This window comes from Suillus bovinus (assembly GCF_016758785.1).
Source record: "Suillus bovinus strain UH-Sbo-P2 chromosome Unknown EDB93scaffold_1, whole genome shotgun sequence".
Taxonomy (NCBI): domain Eukaryota; kingdom Fungi; phylum Basidiomycota; class Agaricomycetes; order Boletales; family Suillaceae; genus Suillus; species Suillus bovinus.
In genome coordinates this window covers 135,828-150,054 of record NW_024542057.1, presented here as the reverse complement: position 1 = coordinate 150,054, position 14,227 = coordinate 135,828, and the positions used below count along the sequence as shown (strand labels likewise).

At 48.2% G+C, this 14,227-nt stretch overlaps 5 protein-coding genes across 5 annotated transcripts; 2 read left to right on the top strand and 3 right to left on the bottom strand.

The window, feature by feature from the left end:
- The first annotated feature begins 325 nt into the window (after positions 1-325).
- On the top strand, positions 326-3,892 carry EDB93DRAFT_1196012 (tRNA synthetases class II (A)-domain-containing protein). The gene is made up of 10 exons (XM_041450883.1): positions 326-573; positions 622-727; positions 781-863; positions 915-1,104; positions 1,157-1,190; positions 1,236-1,746; positions 1,803-2,205; positions 2,254-3,143; positions 3,192-3,311; positions 3,361-3,892. The coding sequence occupies exons 1-10, from the start codon at positions 337-339 to the stop codon at positions 3,781-3,783; spliced, it is 2,997 nt and encodes a 998-aa protein (XP_041313352.1). The 5' UTR covers positions 326-336; the 3' UTR covers positions 3,784-3,892.
- Positions 3,891-5,921, top strand: EDB93DRAFT_2557 (pali-domain-containing protein). The gene is made up of 3 exons (XM_041455872.1): positions 3,891-4,222; positions 4,285-5,232; positions 5,280-5,921. The coding sequence occupies exons 1-3, from the start codon at positions 3,994-3,996 to the stop codon at positions 5,696-5,698; spliced, it is 1,596 nt and encodes a 531-aa protein (XP_041313351.1). The 5' UTR covers positions 3,891-3,993; the 3' UTR covers positions 5,699-5,921.
- On the bottom strand, positions 5,806-7,935 carry EDB93DRAFT_2551 (arginase family-domain-containing protein). The gene is made up of 10 exons (XM_041455868.1): positions 7,182-7,935; positions 6,974-7,127; positions 6,901-6,917; positions 6,640-6,843; positions 6,449-6,582; positions 6,370-6,389; positions 6,293-6,313; positions 6,163-6,241; positions 6,066-6,106; positions 5,806-6,013 (listed from the first exon to the last, which is right to left on the bottom strand). The coding sequence occupies exons 1-10, from the start codon at positions 7,536-7,538 to the stop codon at positions 5,892-5,894; spliced, it is 1,149 nt and encodes a 382-aa protein (XP_041313350.1). The 5' UTR covers positions 7,539-7,935; the 3' UTR covers positions 5,806-5,891.
- EDB93DRAFT_2480 (arginase family-domain-containing protein) lies at positions 7,647-9,581 on the bottom strand. The gene is made up of 8 exons (XM_041455841.1): positions 8,967-9,581; positions 8,759-8,913; positions 8,481-8,709; positions 8,293-8,426; positions 8,225-8,244; positions 8,155-8,175; positions 8,023-8,101; positions 7,647-7,969 (listed from the first exon to the last, which is right to left on the bottom strand). The coding sequence occupies exons 1-8, from the start codon at positions 9,351-9,353 to the stop codon at positions 7,756-7,758; spliced, it is 1,239 nt and encodes a 412-aa protein (XP_041313349.1). The 5' UTR covers positions 9,354-9,581; the 3' UTR covers positions 7,647-7,755.
- A 161-nt stretch (positions 9,582-9,742) lies between these two features.
- On the bottom strand, positions 9,743-14,146 carry EDB93DRAFT_1074086 (WD40 repeat-like protein; the record flags this gene model as incomplete). Its single annotated transcript, XM_041445069.1, has 16 exons — positions 9,743-10,284; positions 10,335-10,401; positions 10,463-10,491; positions 10,541-10,676; positions 11,303-11,371; positions 11,704-11,877; positions 11,932-12,075; positions 12,129-12,297; positions 12,350-12,568; positions 12,619-12,754; positions 12,810-13,005; positions 13,081-13,319; positions 13,369-13,398; positions 13,450-13,525; positions 13,573-13,940; positions 13,993-14,146. 16 exons carry the CDS (start codon positions 14,144-14,146, stop codon positions 9,743-9,745), a joined length of 2,748 nt encoding a protein of 915 aa, XP_041313348.1.
- Between the last annotated feature and the right edge of the window lie 81 nt (positions 14,147-14,227).

Here is a 14,227-nt window from a genome sequence, read left to right as displayed (position 1 = left end):
ATATTAACAGCACACTCGGCAAGCTACTACCACCAGCTGCAGTGCTTATGACTACTAGTATACCGCCATATCAGAGTAGATCTATATGACCTGTCCATTCCAGATTCAGTATAATAGGAAGCTGGAAGTTGTGTCAGTCCACACAGAATCTGATACAGCGACTCACGGTCAGCCCGACCGCCCCACAGTCAATACCGCAGTAGTACTGCTTGCAAAAGGTTTGTGAGAAAATTACCAAATTTATGTACGAAAATATATACATGAATTATTTCTGTCACGTGACGAGTGTCGAGTCAAGATACGATATGAATTCTAATTGCGGAAACCAAAATCTAGATGAGACTTGCGTTTCTGCACTCATCTCTCCTTCGATCAAGACGTCCATCTCATCGTATTGCTCTCCCTCTGCCTCTAAGAATGTCCTCCTCTTATGATGGCCCGTGGACTGCACGCAAAGTTCGCCAAGAATTCTTCAACTACTTCCGCTCCAAAGACCACACTTTTGTTCCATCTTCTTCAACCGTACCCTATGATGATCCCACCCTCCTGTTCGCAAATGCTGGAATGAACCAGGTCAATTCAACTTCTTAGGCTTATGCACCAGAACTCACATCCTATCAGTACAAATCCATATTCCTGGGTACTGTCGATCCCAATTCCGAGCGAGGCAAGCTGAAGCGTGCTTTCAACAGCCAAAAGTGCATCCGTGCAGGTGGCAAGCATAATGGTACGTACAGGTCTATTTATAAGACAGCGTTCACTTTAACATTGCAAATCTAGACCTGGAGGACGTTGGGAAAGACTCCTACCACCACACATTCTTCGAGATGCTCGGAAACTGGTCATTTGGTGACTACTTCAAGGTTCAGTGCTTGTTTTCCGATGGCTCTGTCTAGCTGACATTTATTTTACAGAAAGAAGCCATCGAATATTCATGGGATCTATTAACTAACGTGTATGGACTGCCCAAAGACCGATTATATGTTACCTACTATGCTGGAGACCCACAAAATGGAATACCTAGCGACGAAGAAGCGAAACAACATTGGCTAAGCCAGGGTATCTCACCAGATCACGTTATCGCGTCAAAAGGAAATTTCTGGGGTAAGGCATGTTTCATCATCCGATGAACGATGTGACTCATTTGCGTCTACAGAAATGGGCGCGACTGGACCCTGCGGGCCTTGTAGGTACGTATTTCCTATTTCTTAGTATCCTCCGTTGATGTTCCTCAGTGAAATACACTTCGACCGCATCGGTGGACGTAATGCTGCACACCTTGTTGATGGTGACGACCCCAACGTCCTTGAGATATGGAACAATGTCTTCATACAGTTTAACCGCGACGATGACGGTTCACTAAAGCCGCTCCCAAGCAAACATGTCGACACTGGCATGGGTTTCGAACGACTTGTCTCAGTCCTCCAAAACAAGCTTTCAAACTACGACACTGATGTGTTCTCCCCGATCTTCACACGTATACAGGAATTAACTGGAGCAAGACCGTATAGTGGGAAATTTGGCAACGATGATGTAGATGGTATTGATACTGCATACCGTGTCGTTGCTGATCACGTACGAACGCTTTCTTTTGCGCTGAGTGATGGTGGTGTGCCCAACAACGTTGGCCGAGGTTACGTCCTTCGTCGGATCCTTCGTCGTGGTTCACGCTATGTCAGGAAGAAGCTTGGTGCACCCATCGGCTCATTTTTCTCCTCTTTGATGCCCGTGGTCATGGAGACTATGGTCAGTGAAGTATATCTATCGCATTTGCTCAACCTAATTTATACCTCGTACACCAGGGTGATGTCTTCCCAGAGCTTACGAAGAAGCAAGGCGACATCAAAGAGATCCTTGACGAGGAGGAAGAGTCTTTCTCACGTACCCTTGATCGGGGCGAGAAGCTCTTTGACCAATACGCGACACGTACAATAGATCTGGGTGCTAAGGAGCTCAATGGTGCAGACGTATGGCGGCTGTACGACACGTACGGATTCCCAGTCGACCTCACGCGGCTTATGGCAGCGGAGCTCAGGCTTGGAATCAACGAGAAGGAATTCGAGGATGCTCAAGAACACTCAAAGATTGCAAGCAAGGGATCATTCAAAAAGGACAAAGCAGATCTTGTGAAGCTTGATGTTCACGATCTCGCTGCATTGGAGAAGAATGACGCGATACCCAAAACAGACGACTCATTCAAATTCCGTGCGTGACTTCCTATCCACGACTCGCTCTCACCAACAACCTTTGCAGAACTTGGCAATATCACCGCTACAGTGAAGGGCATTTACTACCACAAGGAATTCATCTCGTCATCATCTGGTATACCGGCGGATGCAAACTTTGGCGTTCTCCTCGACCGCACAAGCTTCTACGCAGAAGCTGGTGGCCAGGAGTATGACACTGGCAACATCGTCATCGACGGCGCCACGGATTTCGAGGTGACAAATGTCCAGGCATACAATGGCTATGTTCTCCACACTGGTTCTCTCAAATACGGCCAACTCTCTATCGGTGATGAAGTCATCTCCTCCTACGATGAGCTCCGCCGCTGGCCATTGCGCAGCAACCACACTGCAACACATATTCTCAATTTCTGTCTTCGCGAAGTGCTTGGCGACCATATTGACCAGAAGGGCTCGCTCGTGGCACCGACAAAGCTCCGCTTCGACTTTTCGCATAAGGCACAGATTTCGCTCCCCGAGCTCGCGAAGGTCGAGTCGATGAGCATTGACTGGATCAAGAAGAATGTGAAGGTATATGGCAAAGACCTAGATCTCACGACTGCACATAAGATACCCGGGCTGCGCGCGGTCTTCGGCGAGGCATACCCGGATCCTGTACGTGTTGTCGTGCTCGGGTACGATGTAGATGAGGTTGCGAAGGACATCGACAACCCAAAGTGGCGGAGCACAAGTGTTGAATTTTGTGGTGGCACTCATGTTGTGAAGACGGGCGATATCAAAGACTTTGTTATCACTGAGGAATCAGGGATTGCGAAGGGAATCCGGAGAATAGTTGCTGTGACTGGCCAAGAGGCGCATGAGGCGTCTCGTGTTGCCAATTCTTTGAAGGACCGCCTTGAGCAGCTCGAGTTAATGGAAGGCAAAGAAAAAGACACCGGACTCAAGGCTCTCAGTGTGGTGAGTCATAAGATGTCTTGCACTGTCTGTCGACTGATGATTTTGCAGGAACTTGGCCAGGCAGATATATCGGTCCTTCTGAAAGCTGAGCTCAAAGACCGTCTGGCGACTCTTCGAAAGTCGCTTGACAAGCAAATGAAAGAGAAGGAGAATGCAATAAACAAGGCGGTATGGGCCTTTGCCTATTGTTCTTGTATGTTTACTGATGTATTTACAGGCCGTGAATGCTCTGGTCACCTTCTTCGAGGAGACGCCTGACTCAGAGGTCTATTTTGCCATTCTTGAGGTTGATGGTAATGCAAAGGTATGTTGTAACAATTGTCCACAAAAGGTGGTTATACTCAAGAAAGGTGTCCAGATCTTGCAAAACGTCGTTATGCAAGGCAAGAAGCTTGGCAAGACGGTCTACGTTTTCAGTGTCGACGCAGAGGGCGGCAAGGTCGCACATGCAAACTATGTTTCCGAGTCTGCACGGTTAAGAGGCCTCGATGCTCGGACATGGGCGTCCACAGTAAGCGATATCCTCGGCGGAAAGGCTGGAGGGAAGGAGGATGGTGCCCAAGGTGTTGGGGTTAACGTCGCTCAGGTTGAAGAGGCTCTGAGGGTCGCACGGGAGACGTTTTCAAGCAAGTATAACTGAATGCTGTGTGTACTGAGGCTCTGCTCCAAATAATATTTTTTATAGTACAGCCACGATTTGTTTAATAAATAGGGGTCCACAGCCACCACCACATAACACGGAAGTTTCCCATGTGACCGCCTTTCTTGTCAACCCACATTTTGCGCTCTCCTTCCAAAGATCAGCATCAAACTTGATATCATCATATTCTGACGCTCTTCTTGTTTCCTTATGAGCTTCATTCGGCCAGCTACTCCTGGCTTCCTGATAACCCTCACAGCCACCATTTTGTTGGCTGTCGTATCCTTCTCTGTACCCCTCATAAAATCCATATACTTTCTCAAGGCAAGCCTTGCCGTTGAAAGCACCAATGGTTACATCACCTTTGGAACCTTGGGTTATTGTTCAGATATCTCAGGGAATGTTTCATGTTCTAGTGCAACAGTAGGGTATGAGCTCAGTAAGTCAACTTCCAAATCTTGTAGGATTCATATTGACATTTGCCTTCCCTGGCATGTGCAGACATCAATGCCTTGGTAGGCGATAGTACGGCTCTCCAAATCCCAACCGTCGTTGTAAAGTGGCTCACGTATACCCTGGTCCTGCATATCGTGGCTTTTGGTCTCGCAGGGGTAGCCACCATTTTTGGTCTACTCGCTCACATCCGTGAAATGGCTATGACTTGCTTCAGTAGCTGCATATCAGGATTTGCCGCTACTGTCGCCCTTACTGCTTTTATTTTCGACATCGCCATCTTTTTTGTTGCCAAGTCCAGGATGAATAGTGTTTCGGGCGGCTCTGCTTCCATCGGTAACGCTGTATGGCTTACGCTTGTCGCCTGGATCCTACTATTCCTTAGTGGATGTTTCTATGGCGTTGGAAGGTGTTGCATAAGAAGGCGCCCAAAGGATGACGACCGGATGGGTGGAAATGCATACGCGGATCGAATGCGCCTTGACGCTGTCAAAGCAGAAGCAGATCGAAAAGCAAGACAACAGCGAGGCGAAATTGGTTTACCGCCTTTCCAGGAGTACGACCCATCTCAGCCGTTGAAGGCCAGAATCTCAGGTGATGGCGTGTTTTTGGACGAGGAGGATGCCACACCGTTCCGAGACGACCAGAGCGTCTCCACCGCCGGAAGAGCCGGCATGGGGTCCTATGGTCGTCGTCCATCAGCGAATGGCTACGTCGGGGGAGGCTATATGCAGGCTCCTCGCGGCACACGCGCTATTGATGAATATAACAACGCTTCCCCATATGCGGCGCCACCACGCCGGAAGAGTAGCACCCTCACCCAGACTACATCTTCCAGCACTTATCCGCCAACATCTACGACTCATTCAATGTCGCCTCTCAATTCATATGCTGTCCCCGGAGCTGCAATCACCGCCCCAGTGCAAAACGCTTCCGGTGCTTACTATAGTGATCCATACTCCCCGCAGGCATATGGTCATGTGGAAGGTGGCTCTTGTGAGTAATGGCTCAGCAGCACTTGCTTATCTCTCACATGATTGCAGCGCGCACCCCCCCGCAGCAACATGCGGTGTATAACCCTTGGGAACCGCAGCAAACTCAGCCTTCCTTCAACCCAGATTCATACAATGCTTCGAGTGCTATAGCTGCGGCTCCGTATGTTACTGCATACAACGCCCAGACTCCTCGTCAGCCCGAGCAGAACTATGCTGCCAGCACTACCAGTGTTGCACAGCCGTCGGACCCATACTATACTTCCAATTATCATAGTTCGACTAACGCACCTTCTCCGCCACCAGCTAACACCAGTGCGTATGCGGCACCTTCTAACACGAGTGGTGTAAGGGGCCCGAGGGGGCCGCCGTCCCCTGTGGTGATGTCCCCTCCATCTCAGATGTACAGTGACAGCCCACCGATGTATGAGGATGGTCTATCGCGAACGCCTGTGCAATGGAAGACCTAAATACGATTTGTAGTATCTTCATGAGGATCTCATGGAGTTGATATATCTACTGCATATTTTTTATCAAAGGACCGTATCAGATTTGACTGTAGGACTATATATTTAGATACCCTCTGTATTTCATTACGAAACAGTGGCTTGCTTTGAAACAATAACCTAGCATGACTGCTGGCAGTAAACCACTTTCTGAGTTCTAGAGCTCGTCGGCGAGTGTTCGCCTTCGCTTTATTTGCCGTTTAGGCGGCTCGTCAGTGACCATCAGGGCAAGGAAGTCAGTTGCAAGGTTAGCAGCAAGCATGCCAGTGATCTCGCCAGCTGGGTTGGACGGTGAGCCCCCTCGTTCCTAAGTTCGGGAAATGGATCTTACCATTATCGTATGCTGGAGCAACCTCGACAATGTCAGCCCCACTAAAATAAGTTATCAACTGTCTGTACAAGTCCGTGAATGACGAAAAGAATCTTACACAAAGTTCAATCCAGCAAGACCTCGAAGGATTCGCTTGGTTTCTCGACTGGTCCATCCAGCAGGCTCTGGTGTACCAGCTACCTAGACATCAATAACTTCAAAACTGACCTAGTGATATTTGCGCTCACTTGCGGGTGCCTGACCAGGGTCTACCACAGAGCAGTTAGTACACAATGGCTAGTGATCAATTGGAACATCTGCAAACCTATGGTGTCAATGTCAAAGCTGAGGCGGGAGGCCATGAACGTCAATATTGTGATCAGCGACGCATTCTCGAGACACACCTCAGGTAAACAGGGGAGTTGCCGACGCGTTGTCGGATATGCTTAATGATTTCATTTGCTCCAATGTCGTCGATATCATCAGTCATGATAAGCTCAAAGCCAACTTTCTCATCGTGTTCGATCAACTCAGGGCCCTGTCCATTCACAATGCGTCAGCTCGAGCCAAACTGAGACGCAAGGAACGCCCTGACCTCCATTCTGGTCCGGATCCCAGCATGAATACTGGTGTTGGACATGAGTCCCTCCTCAAATGCCCATGTGAAAAATGTCCCGTGATTGACTCTGGACTGCGTGGTAAAACCACCCCCGCTCGGCCAGGTGTCGATGTGTGCGTCGAAGTGAATGACGGATATAGGTCCATATACCTGATAAAGAGATCGAAGAATCGGAAGCACCTAGAGATCATTTGACATGTGAAATCTGGGGGATACAAGGGAATCATGCTATCTCACGATGGTATGGTCTCCGCCTACCAGTACAGGATCAATCATACATTAGCGAACGAGACCATGGTCCTGGGCTCACCTAATGTCAATATACGAGGGTGTTCCACTCCATCACGTGCAAGCTTTGCGGTGCGCGCACTAGCGCTTCCATTCACGGGTCGTGCTAAAAGCGTGGTATACGCAGTTTCCATTTGATCAATAGCTAACGCGTTGTCATAGGGGTTGATCGGGACCTGTTAAAGCGTTCCGTCAATATGTTTAGACACCTATGACGAGCCGAAACTTACGTCTCCACAATCAATCATTTCCGCGCGGGTGTATGGGTTCGTCATCCATTCCATCGAGTAACCCCCCGCAGAGGATTGGCGTCTAGAACCAGATCTAATTGCATATGGTCCAAAACGTGCCCCTGGTCTGTAAGAAGTTGCTGTGTCAAATGGCATGCCGAGAACAGCGATGTCAAAGTTTGTCGATAAGTCATCCAGGCAACGTGTGTAGGGTAGGTGGGAGAAGCTCAGAGGACCTGTATAACTGAGGTCTGTCTGTCTGCCATACTTTGTTGTCCATGGTTCCTGCTGCGTGGTTTCGAAGGCATGTTGCTGCGCAAAAACAACGGGAAGTAGCGCGAGAGGAAGGTATCTCATTGTCAGTAGTACCTGTAATTTTTCTTCGACTTCAACGCCAACCTAGTGGGCAATCAGGAAGCAGGATAGATCTCTGGGGACGAGAACATTCATTTTGTATTGCATGTTATGTACTGTTACGTACTTCGAAAGTATTTATGTGTTATCTGCTCGGCACTTGATCAGCACGTGGTGATATAGGGAACAGACAAAGATAGTTTGGAAAGTTAGAAGACCGTCAAAGTTCTTCTCGAGGCCAAGAACCCGGAAGTGCGTGTGGTGTGGGAGGCGATTGAGACATGAACATCGATATAAAATCGTGGACAAGGTCGGCCGCCGCCGTGCCTGTGATTTCGGCTGTAAAAAATGTCTCAGTCCCAGTCACAAACAGCCGGCTGTTGTCAAACATGCCATGATCATATACAGGAGCAACTTCCACTACGTCGGCGCCACTGTATTGCAAAAAATGAGATTTATGGGAGCCAATGATAGTCGGGATACCTACACAAAGTTCAATCCGGCTAGGCCACGGATGATTCGTTTGACCTCCCTACTTGTCCAGCCTCCCGCCTCGGGAGTTCCCGCTAGATTTCAAAAATTCAAGCTTTATTTCAGCCATGTTAGTGGTAGGACGTACTAGCAGGTGCAAGACCAGGATCTATTTGATATGTTACATAGTGGGCAAATCCAGCACGCATATCACATACCAATAACATCAATATCAAGACTATTGTCCCTTCAGCGACATTCTGAGCCATATGTAAAGCGGACATACCTCAAGTAGACAGGTGTGTCACCAACACGCTCCCGTATGCGCTTGATGATCGCAGGAACCCCGTGATCGTCGATGTCATCGCTTGTAATGAAGTGGAATCCGACAGATTCATCATTTTCAATGTCTCCCAGTCCCTGGATTCACAGGTGTTCATTGCAAATAAGAATAAAGATCAAAGCCTCATTTACCGCTAATTTGCATCGGATACCAGCATGGATGCTCGAATTCGAAACCAAGCCTTCCTCGTTAGCTACATAAAAGAAGGTTCCGTGGGTGACGCGAGACTGGTCAGACACCGTTCCCGGATATCCATCCCAGGTGTCAAGGTGCGCGTCGAAGTGAATAACCGAAACCGGTCCATATACCTTGTTGAGAGCACGAAGAATTGGGAGCACGATTGTGTGATCACCTCCAAGGCTTCAAACGATATCAGGTGTTTGCTCATAGATGTTTGAATTGAACAAACCTGACGATCCTAGGGCGCTCACGTCCGTCCTTCGCGAGTTGAGCACCATTCGCCCAAACAGACTGATTGGAGGCAATAGGACGATTTAACAAAGTGGAATACGCGACTTCCATCTGGTCCATGGCAAGAACATTGTCGAATGGAATGACAGGAACCTTTGCCCTCGTCAGTTGCTCATGTCAATTACTTGTCACTGAAAAGGGCGCACGTCGCCACAATCAATTATTTTTGATCCTTGCTCGTACGGGTTATTACCCCAAGCCAAGCTATATCCGCGAGCCTCCCTCTGTCTTCTGCTGCCTGAACGAATCGCATAGGGTCCGAAGCGAGCACCAGGACGATAGGATGTGCCCGTATCAAAAGGTATACCGAGAACTGCTATATCAAACTGGGCGGATTCATCTTCCAGGCAACGGGAATAAGTCATGTGAGAAAATGATAATGGTCCAGAGAAAGGTTGGTCAATCTGGGGACCATACTTTGACAACCACGTCTCAGGCTGTTCGATGGCGTCGCCTAAAGGGACTTGATGCGCGAATACGGCTTTAACAGAAACCGCGCTGATTGCAAATTGAAGGAGTCTTTTGAAAGTCATTCTGGTAACGTTGGTTCCTTGGGAAGAAGACCTATGTTGACTGGAGAGGCTGGCGAGTTCTTATCCGGAAAATGGGACAGAGTCCGACAGGCGAAGTCAAATGACATGTGTTGCGATAAGGGACAAAGCTCCAGACGCCATACTCTTGAAGAAGTAAAATGATCTATCAGCTGCTCAAAGAAGTATGTACATGAGGCTTGAGGTCAACCTACAAAATTAGAGGATGCGGGTCCCGGATATGAAAGTCAAAACGCACGTGATTCAGTGACTGCGCGTCTGGGGTATGACATATGATAGATGGCTCACAAAGTACCAATATCCATTAAAGAAACTACAAAGTATATAAACCCAAATCAAATGAAAAAACAACTACTGATGCGGATATCAATTCACTTCAACAGTCTCCGATGAGCAGCTGATGTACGCAAGGGCAAAATCTGCCATTGACGACGTTTTCTAGCACTCTCGCCCTCTGGAGGAGCATCCCGCTGACTGATCGTCAAAACTCTGAGTTTTCTGAGGAGCTCGGAGGAGTCGTCTGCGTCGCCTTCTACACCTCGATCCTGTTCTAGAGTTTCGTCTTCGGTGAGGTCTATATCCCCACTGAAAACATCCTCAGGAGTTGCCTTCCGCTGTGCTGTGCCACCAGAGAAAAACGAAATTGGTGTTGTGACAGCAGAACTTAGGAAAGCCGATGCGTTGTCTAACAGTGACTTTGGTTTGGGCATTGGAATTGAGGACAGGACGTATGTCTTTCGCATCCACGCGATGGAGTTTTGCGCGGCTGGCGGAGGGTATGCAGGATCACACTGGAAAGATGCAGTGATCTGCTGGGTTTCTGAGGAGTAGGAGAAACGCGGTAGAGGATGCGAGTATTCATTTGGATATGGCTGGGAGATGGGTCGGCGATGCCGAAGTACCAAACGGTCCCCTGTATCAATTGTAAGATTCTGTACCAGATAAATGACGCTGACGTCGCACCTTCGATATCGATTGCATGTCCTGATGATCTCGAACAAAGAGCGCCCGATGTATCAATGAAGAATACCTGGATGGTGCAAGTTTGATTCATTGGTCGACACGTACTTGCACAGAAGTGACATACATACCTGATTATTAGCATCCGGATTTCTCAAGGCTGATGTCTTGTTAGAGTTCACTTGTGCGTGCACGGAAGGCAAACTCACTTTCAACTAAAGACTTCTCTTTCTCTGGCCAGAGTAGAATCTCAGCGCTATCTTCTACATCATCTCCACACACGTCCCATAGCCTACCATTTCCAAGGTTACGAATCACAAAGTATCCTGGAGGGAATCCATAGAGCTGAGCATTGGCAGACATGGTGGTGGTCAAGGGTGTGCGGGGCGATCACACAGGAATTCTGCCAAGCGTGCCAGAAAGGGAAAGCCCTTGGTTTCACCTAATGATGTACTACCACTTGCAATCGTTCCCCATTGCAATGATTTTTCGTTCTATGCTGCTTCGCAGCTGCATTCTTTACCTGAGTACGGTGGTCACTGCGCAGCCAATCACGTCTTGGAGAATTTCTGTCTCCTTTGACCTTCAGGGCAACTTCCTAGTAAGTTTCTCGGCCACTGGGGTAAATTCGCCATCTACTTTCAACGTCGAGTACATGCCGTTGATGAAGATACTCACTACTCATAGAGAGTCTAACGAACAATCATGATGGGTACAGTCGATATATTTAGAAGAACTCTATTTATGAACAGGCGTTGGCATAACGAAGATTTTTCAACCATCGATCAACATCTCGGTGAGAGCTCCAACTCACCGCTCGAGTCAGCATTATGATCAAGGAGTTCTGATTCTGGATCCCATCGTCCGAGTCTGGGACAGATATCCTGCCAGTGCTCACACCAGACGGCATACTAGCGAACGTGACTCTGTCGAAGGACAACAAAAATTCTACACCGGCAACTACTAGATACGGATGAAGAAAGGGCTATCTTGCTGCTTGTTGCATACCGTATGAAGTTGGAAGCTCCTCTGAGGCCTGACTGAAGTTGGCTATTCACCTGCATCGAGACTTTGTAGGAAAAGTTAGTCGACTTCTGCGGCTATCGATATCGCCCATCCCGCGGTTTCAACAACGTTCAGTGACGCCATTGGTATATGTCATTCTCATCCCCCAGATAACGTAGGCGCTGGATTCCTCGACCCTCTGAGGCATACATAAACGCGCCACCAAGGATTTCACCATTCGTCAGAATGCACACAACAACTAATTGTACAATATGTAAATATCCAAGTGAAGGTATAAATATCACAGGCGTCACACCTGTCTTGACATCATCTAGTCATCCTCTTCGACATCAAATGCACCAGGGACTCGTAGTGTTTGTCTGGTGCGCGTAGCTCGTTCGTCACGCTCTATGTTCTGCTTTTCTATCCAATCCTCCAGACCGTACGACATATTAGAGAGACCCCTCCATTCATGACGCGCAACAACGCTCTTCGACGATGAATGACCCCCGTCCCAACCAGCGCTCATCATCATTGGTTCCTGTAACAACCCTCATCAGTGAAATTGACCAAAAAGGGCTAAAGATGAGCTGACATTGCCATTCCAGCTGACATCTCGCACGCAAACTGTGCTGCGGGCGCTATTGGGGAGTGTGCACACCTCCGAGGGATCAGATGTCATAGCTGATGTTTTCGAGCGATCCAGAACCTGAACTATGCGTCCGTCGAGCGACCATATCTAGCAGTATCATGTGTTAGACAGAGAGAAGTTGATTGTAACTGGATCCTCACGTGTATTTTCCCATCTGCTGAACCAGAGTAGATGTATCGTCCACCTGTCGTCTCAGCCGGACTAAAGTGACATCGGATAAGTGTGCGTAAGACAGCATGACCTCTGTAGGTCATGACGCTACAATCACGCGGGTGTGCAGCACGTTTTGGTTTCGGGTAATTACCATAGCTTAGCAAGACAGTTGAGGTTCATTCTCACTCAAGTGGAGGAGTCAACGCACCGGTAATCAAATCCATGTGTCCTATAGACGCGGCTAGCACCATTGTCGAAGTCCTCGCTGCTGCACATCTTCCGCAAATCCCACAATCGTAGTGCCTGATCCTTTCCATTCGAGATGATATAACGACCATCACCTTTCGCTGAGACGTTGGTGATACCCTCTGTATGTCCCACCAAGACTCCTGACGGTTTCTGTGATGCACCTAATGAACGCCGGTCCCTTTTCTCATATTAGTAGAATAAAGGTCGATGGATCTTTGTAGAACTCACCAGACTTTCAAAAAAGTGTCGTCAGAGGCACTGATTAGCACGTTCCCCGATGCAGTGTCAGCCCAGCAGCAGCTGTTCACGTCGTCTTCATGTGCAATAATCTTGACTGTCCTACGGTCAGCCAAGAGATCATATACTGAGTTGGTGCGACCATGAGAAATTGAAACTCGAAAATAAAATAAAGTCTCTACCAAATATTTGACCGCTGCCACCAGCCACGACCTCATTTCCATCTGCGGAAAACCTGCAGCTCCAGATGCCAAACGAGTCTTCATCATCCCAGCCCCAGTGTGGGCGAGCCCGTTGACGTTGATTAGGTTCCTGAAAGCTGATGGGAGTCTGAGTGACTGATGAGTCAAGTGTGCTTGTCATGTACACCGTGGGTGACTAATATCTGTTCAAGTTGATGGAAATTACCGAGTCATTCCACTTACAATCGACGAATAAATCATCCTAGGACACCGTAAGCATGGTTGGAAGGAAAGATGCAATCGCTTGCCTTTCGTTGTCAGGACTCAAATGAGAATCTGTAATAGTCCAACGACCAGGACACCCCTGTATAGTCTTTAATATCTTGAGGGTTGTGTCATGGTCGCGGTCATTATCATCCCAAACACCTGTAGCACTGCGCCATATGTTCCTTGACCGTTTCACGTATGGCGAAGGAGGCGAAGTCATGTCATAGATATGAAGACGAAAATCTCGAGAGGAGTATGAATTATTGTCCCGCGAGAGCAGCATACCACACACCTTGACAGCAGGTGTAGTAAAACGAAGAATCTGTCGAGTGACGTCAAATGATGAACCAAGAATGGAACGGTAGTTGTTCACCTTTCGAGAATTGCCCACTATAAACATTTGCGGCATAGGATGCAACAGCAATTCCGTTCGTGTTCGGAATGAGCTCCTGTAATGAATTCAAATATATGCATGAAATACAAGAAAGTGACGCACACTAGTCATATGCTCTCTAGAAATTGCTCCTCGGGGTCGCGAGGACTGATCGAAGATCATTTGCGAAATACTCCTCTTGTTTCTCCTGCTCCTGATATTCGAACTCACAGAACCAAATTCTCCTCCCATGAGGAGCTCGACCCCTGGCTGTTGAGGTTCCTTGTGCGGGGGGAACCACGACTGGTGCCACTCCCCTACATTTTCGATTTCGTCGTCATCTTCTTCTTCATAATCAGACTCCGCAGGATGTGAATTCAGCAAACGCTGCAAGTCCTGGATACTGATGGCCCTGAGCTGTCGGGGTTCACTGCCATTACCGTCACCATCACTAGTGTCAGTCTGGTGTGTATTTTGTGGGTTAAATAACGCTACAGGTCAGCGGCGGATGAGTAGAACATGCCCTGCAGCGAGGAAACTCACATAGTAAGATTTGGCGCAACATAGGTGATTCCTGTGCGACTCCTGTGCGCTCCTGTATCGAGTCTTGTAAGTCCTCTAAATCCAAGACGGCATCATCTTCCTCGTCGACATATGCGTCAGGGCCATCATAATCGTCATCGTTTTCTTCAAGCATCTCGAAATCGATTCGATCGTACTCAGACATGATGAAGCCTCGGGTGTTACTAGTACTGTTAGTGAGAAAGATCTCCTGGGC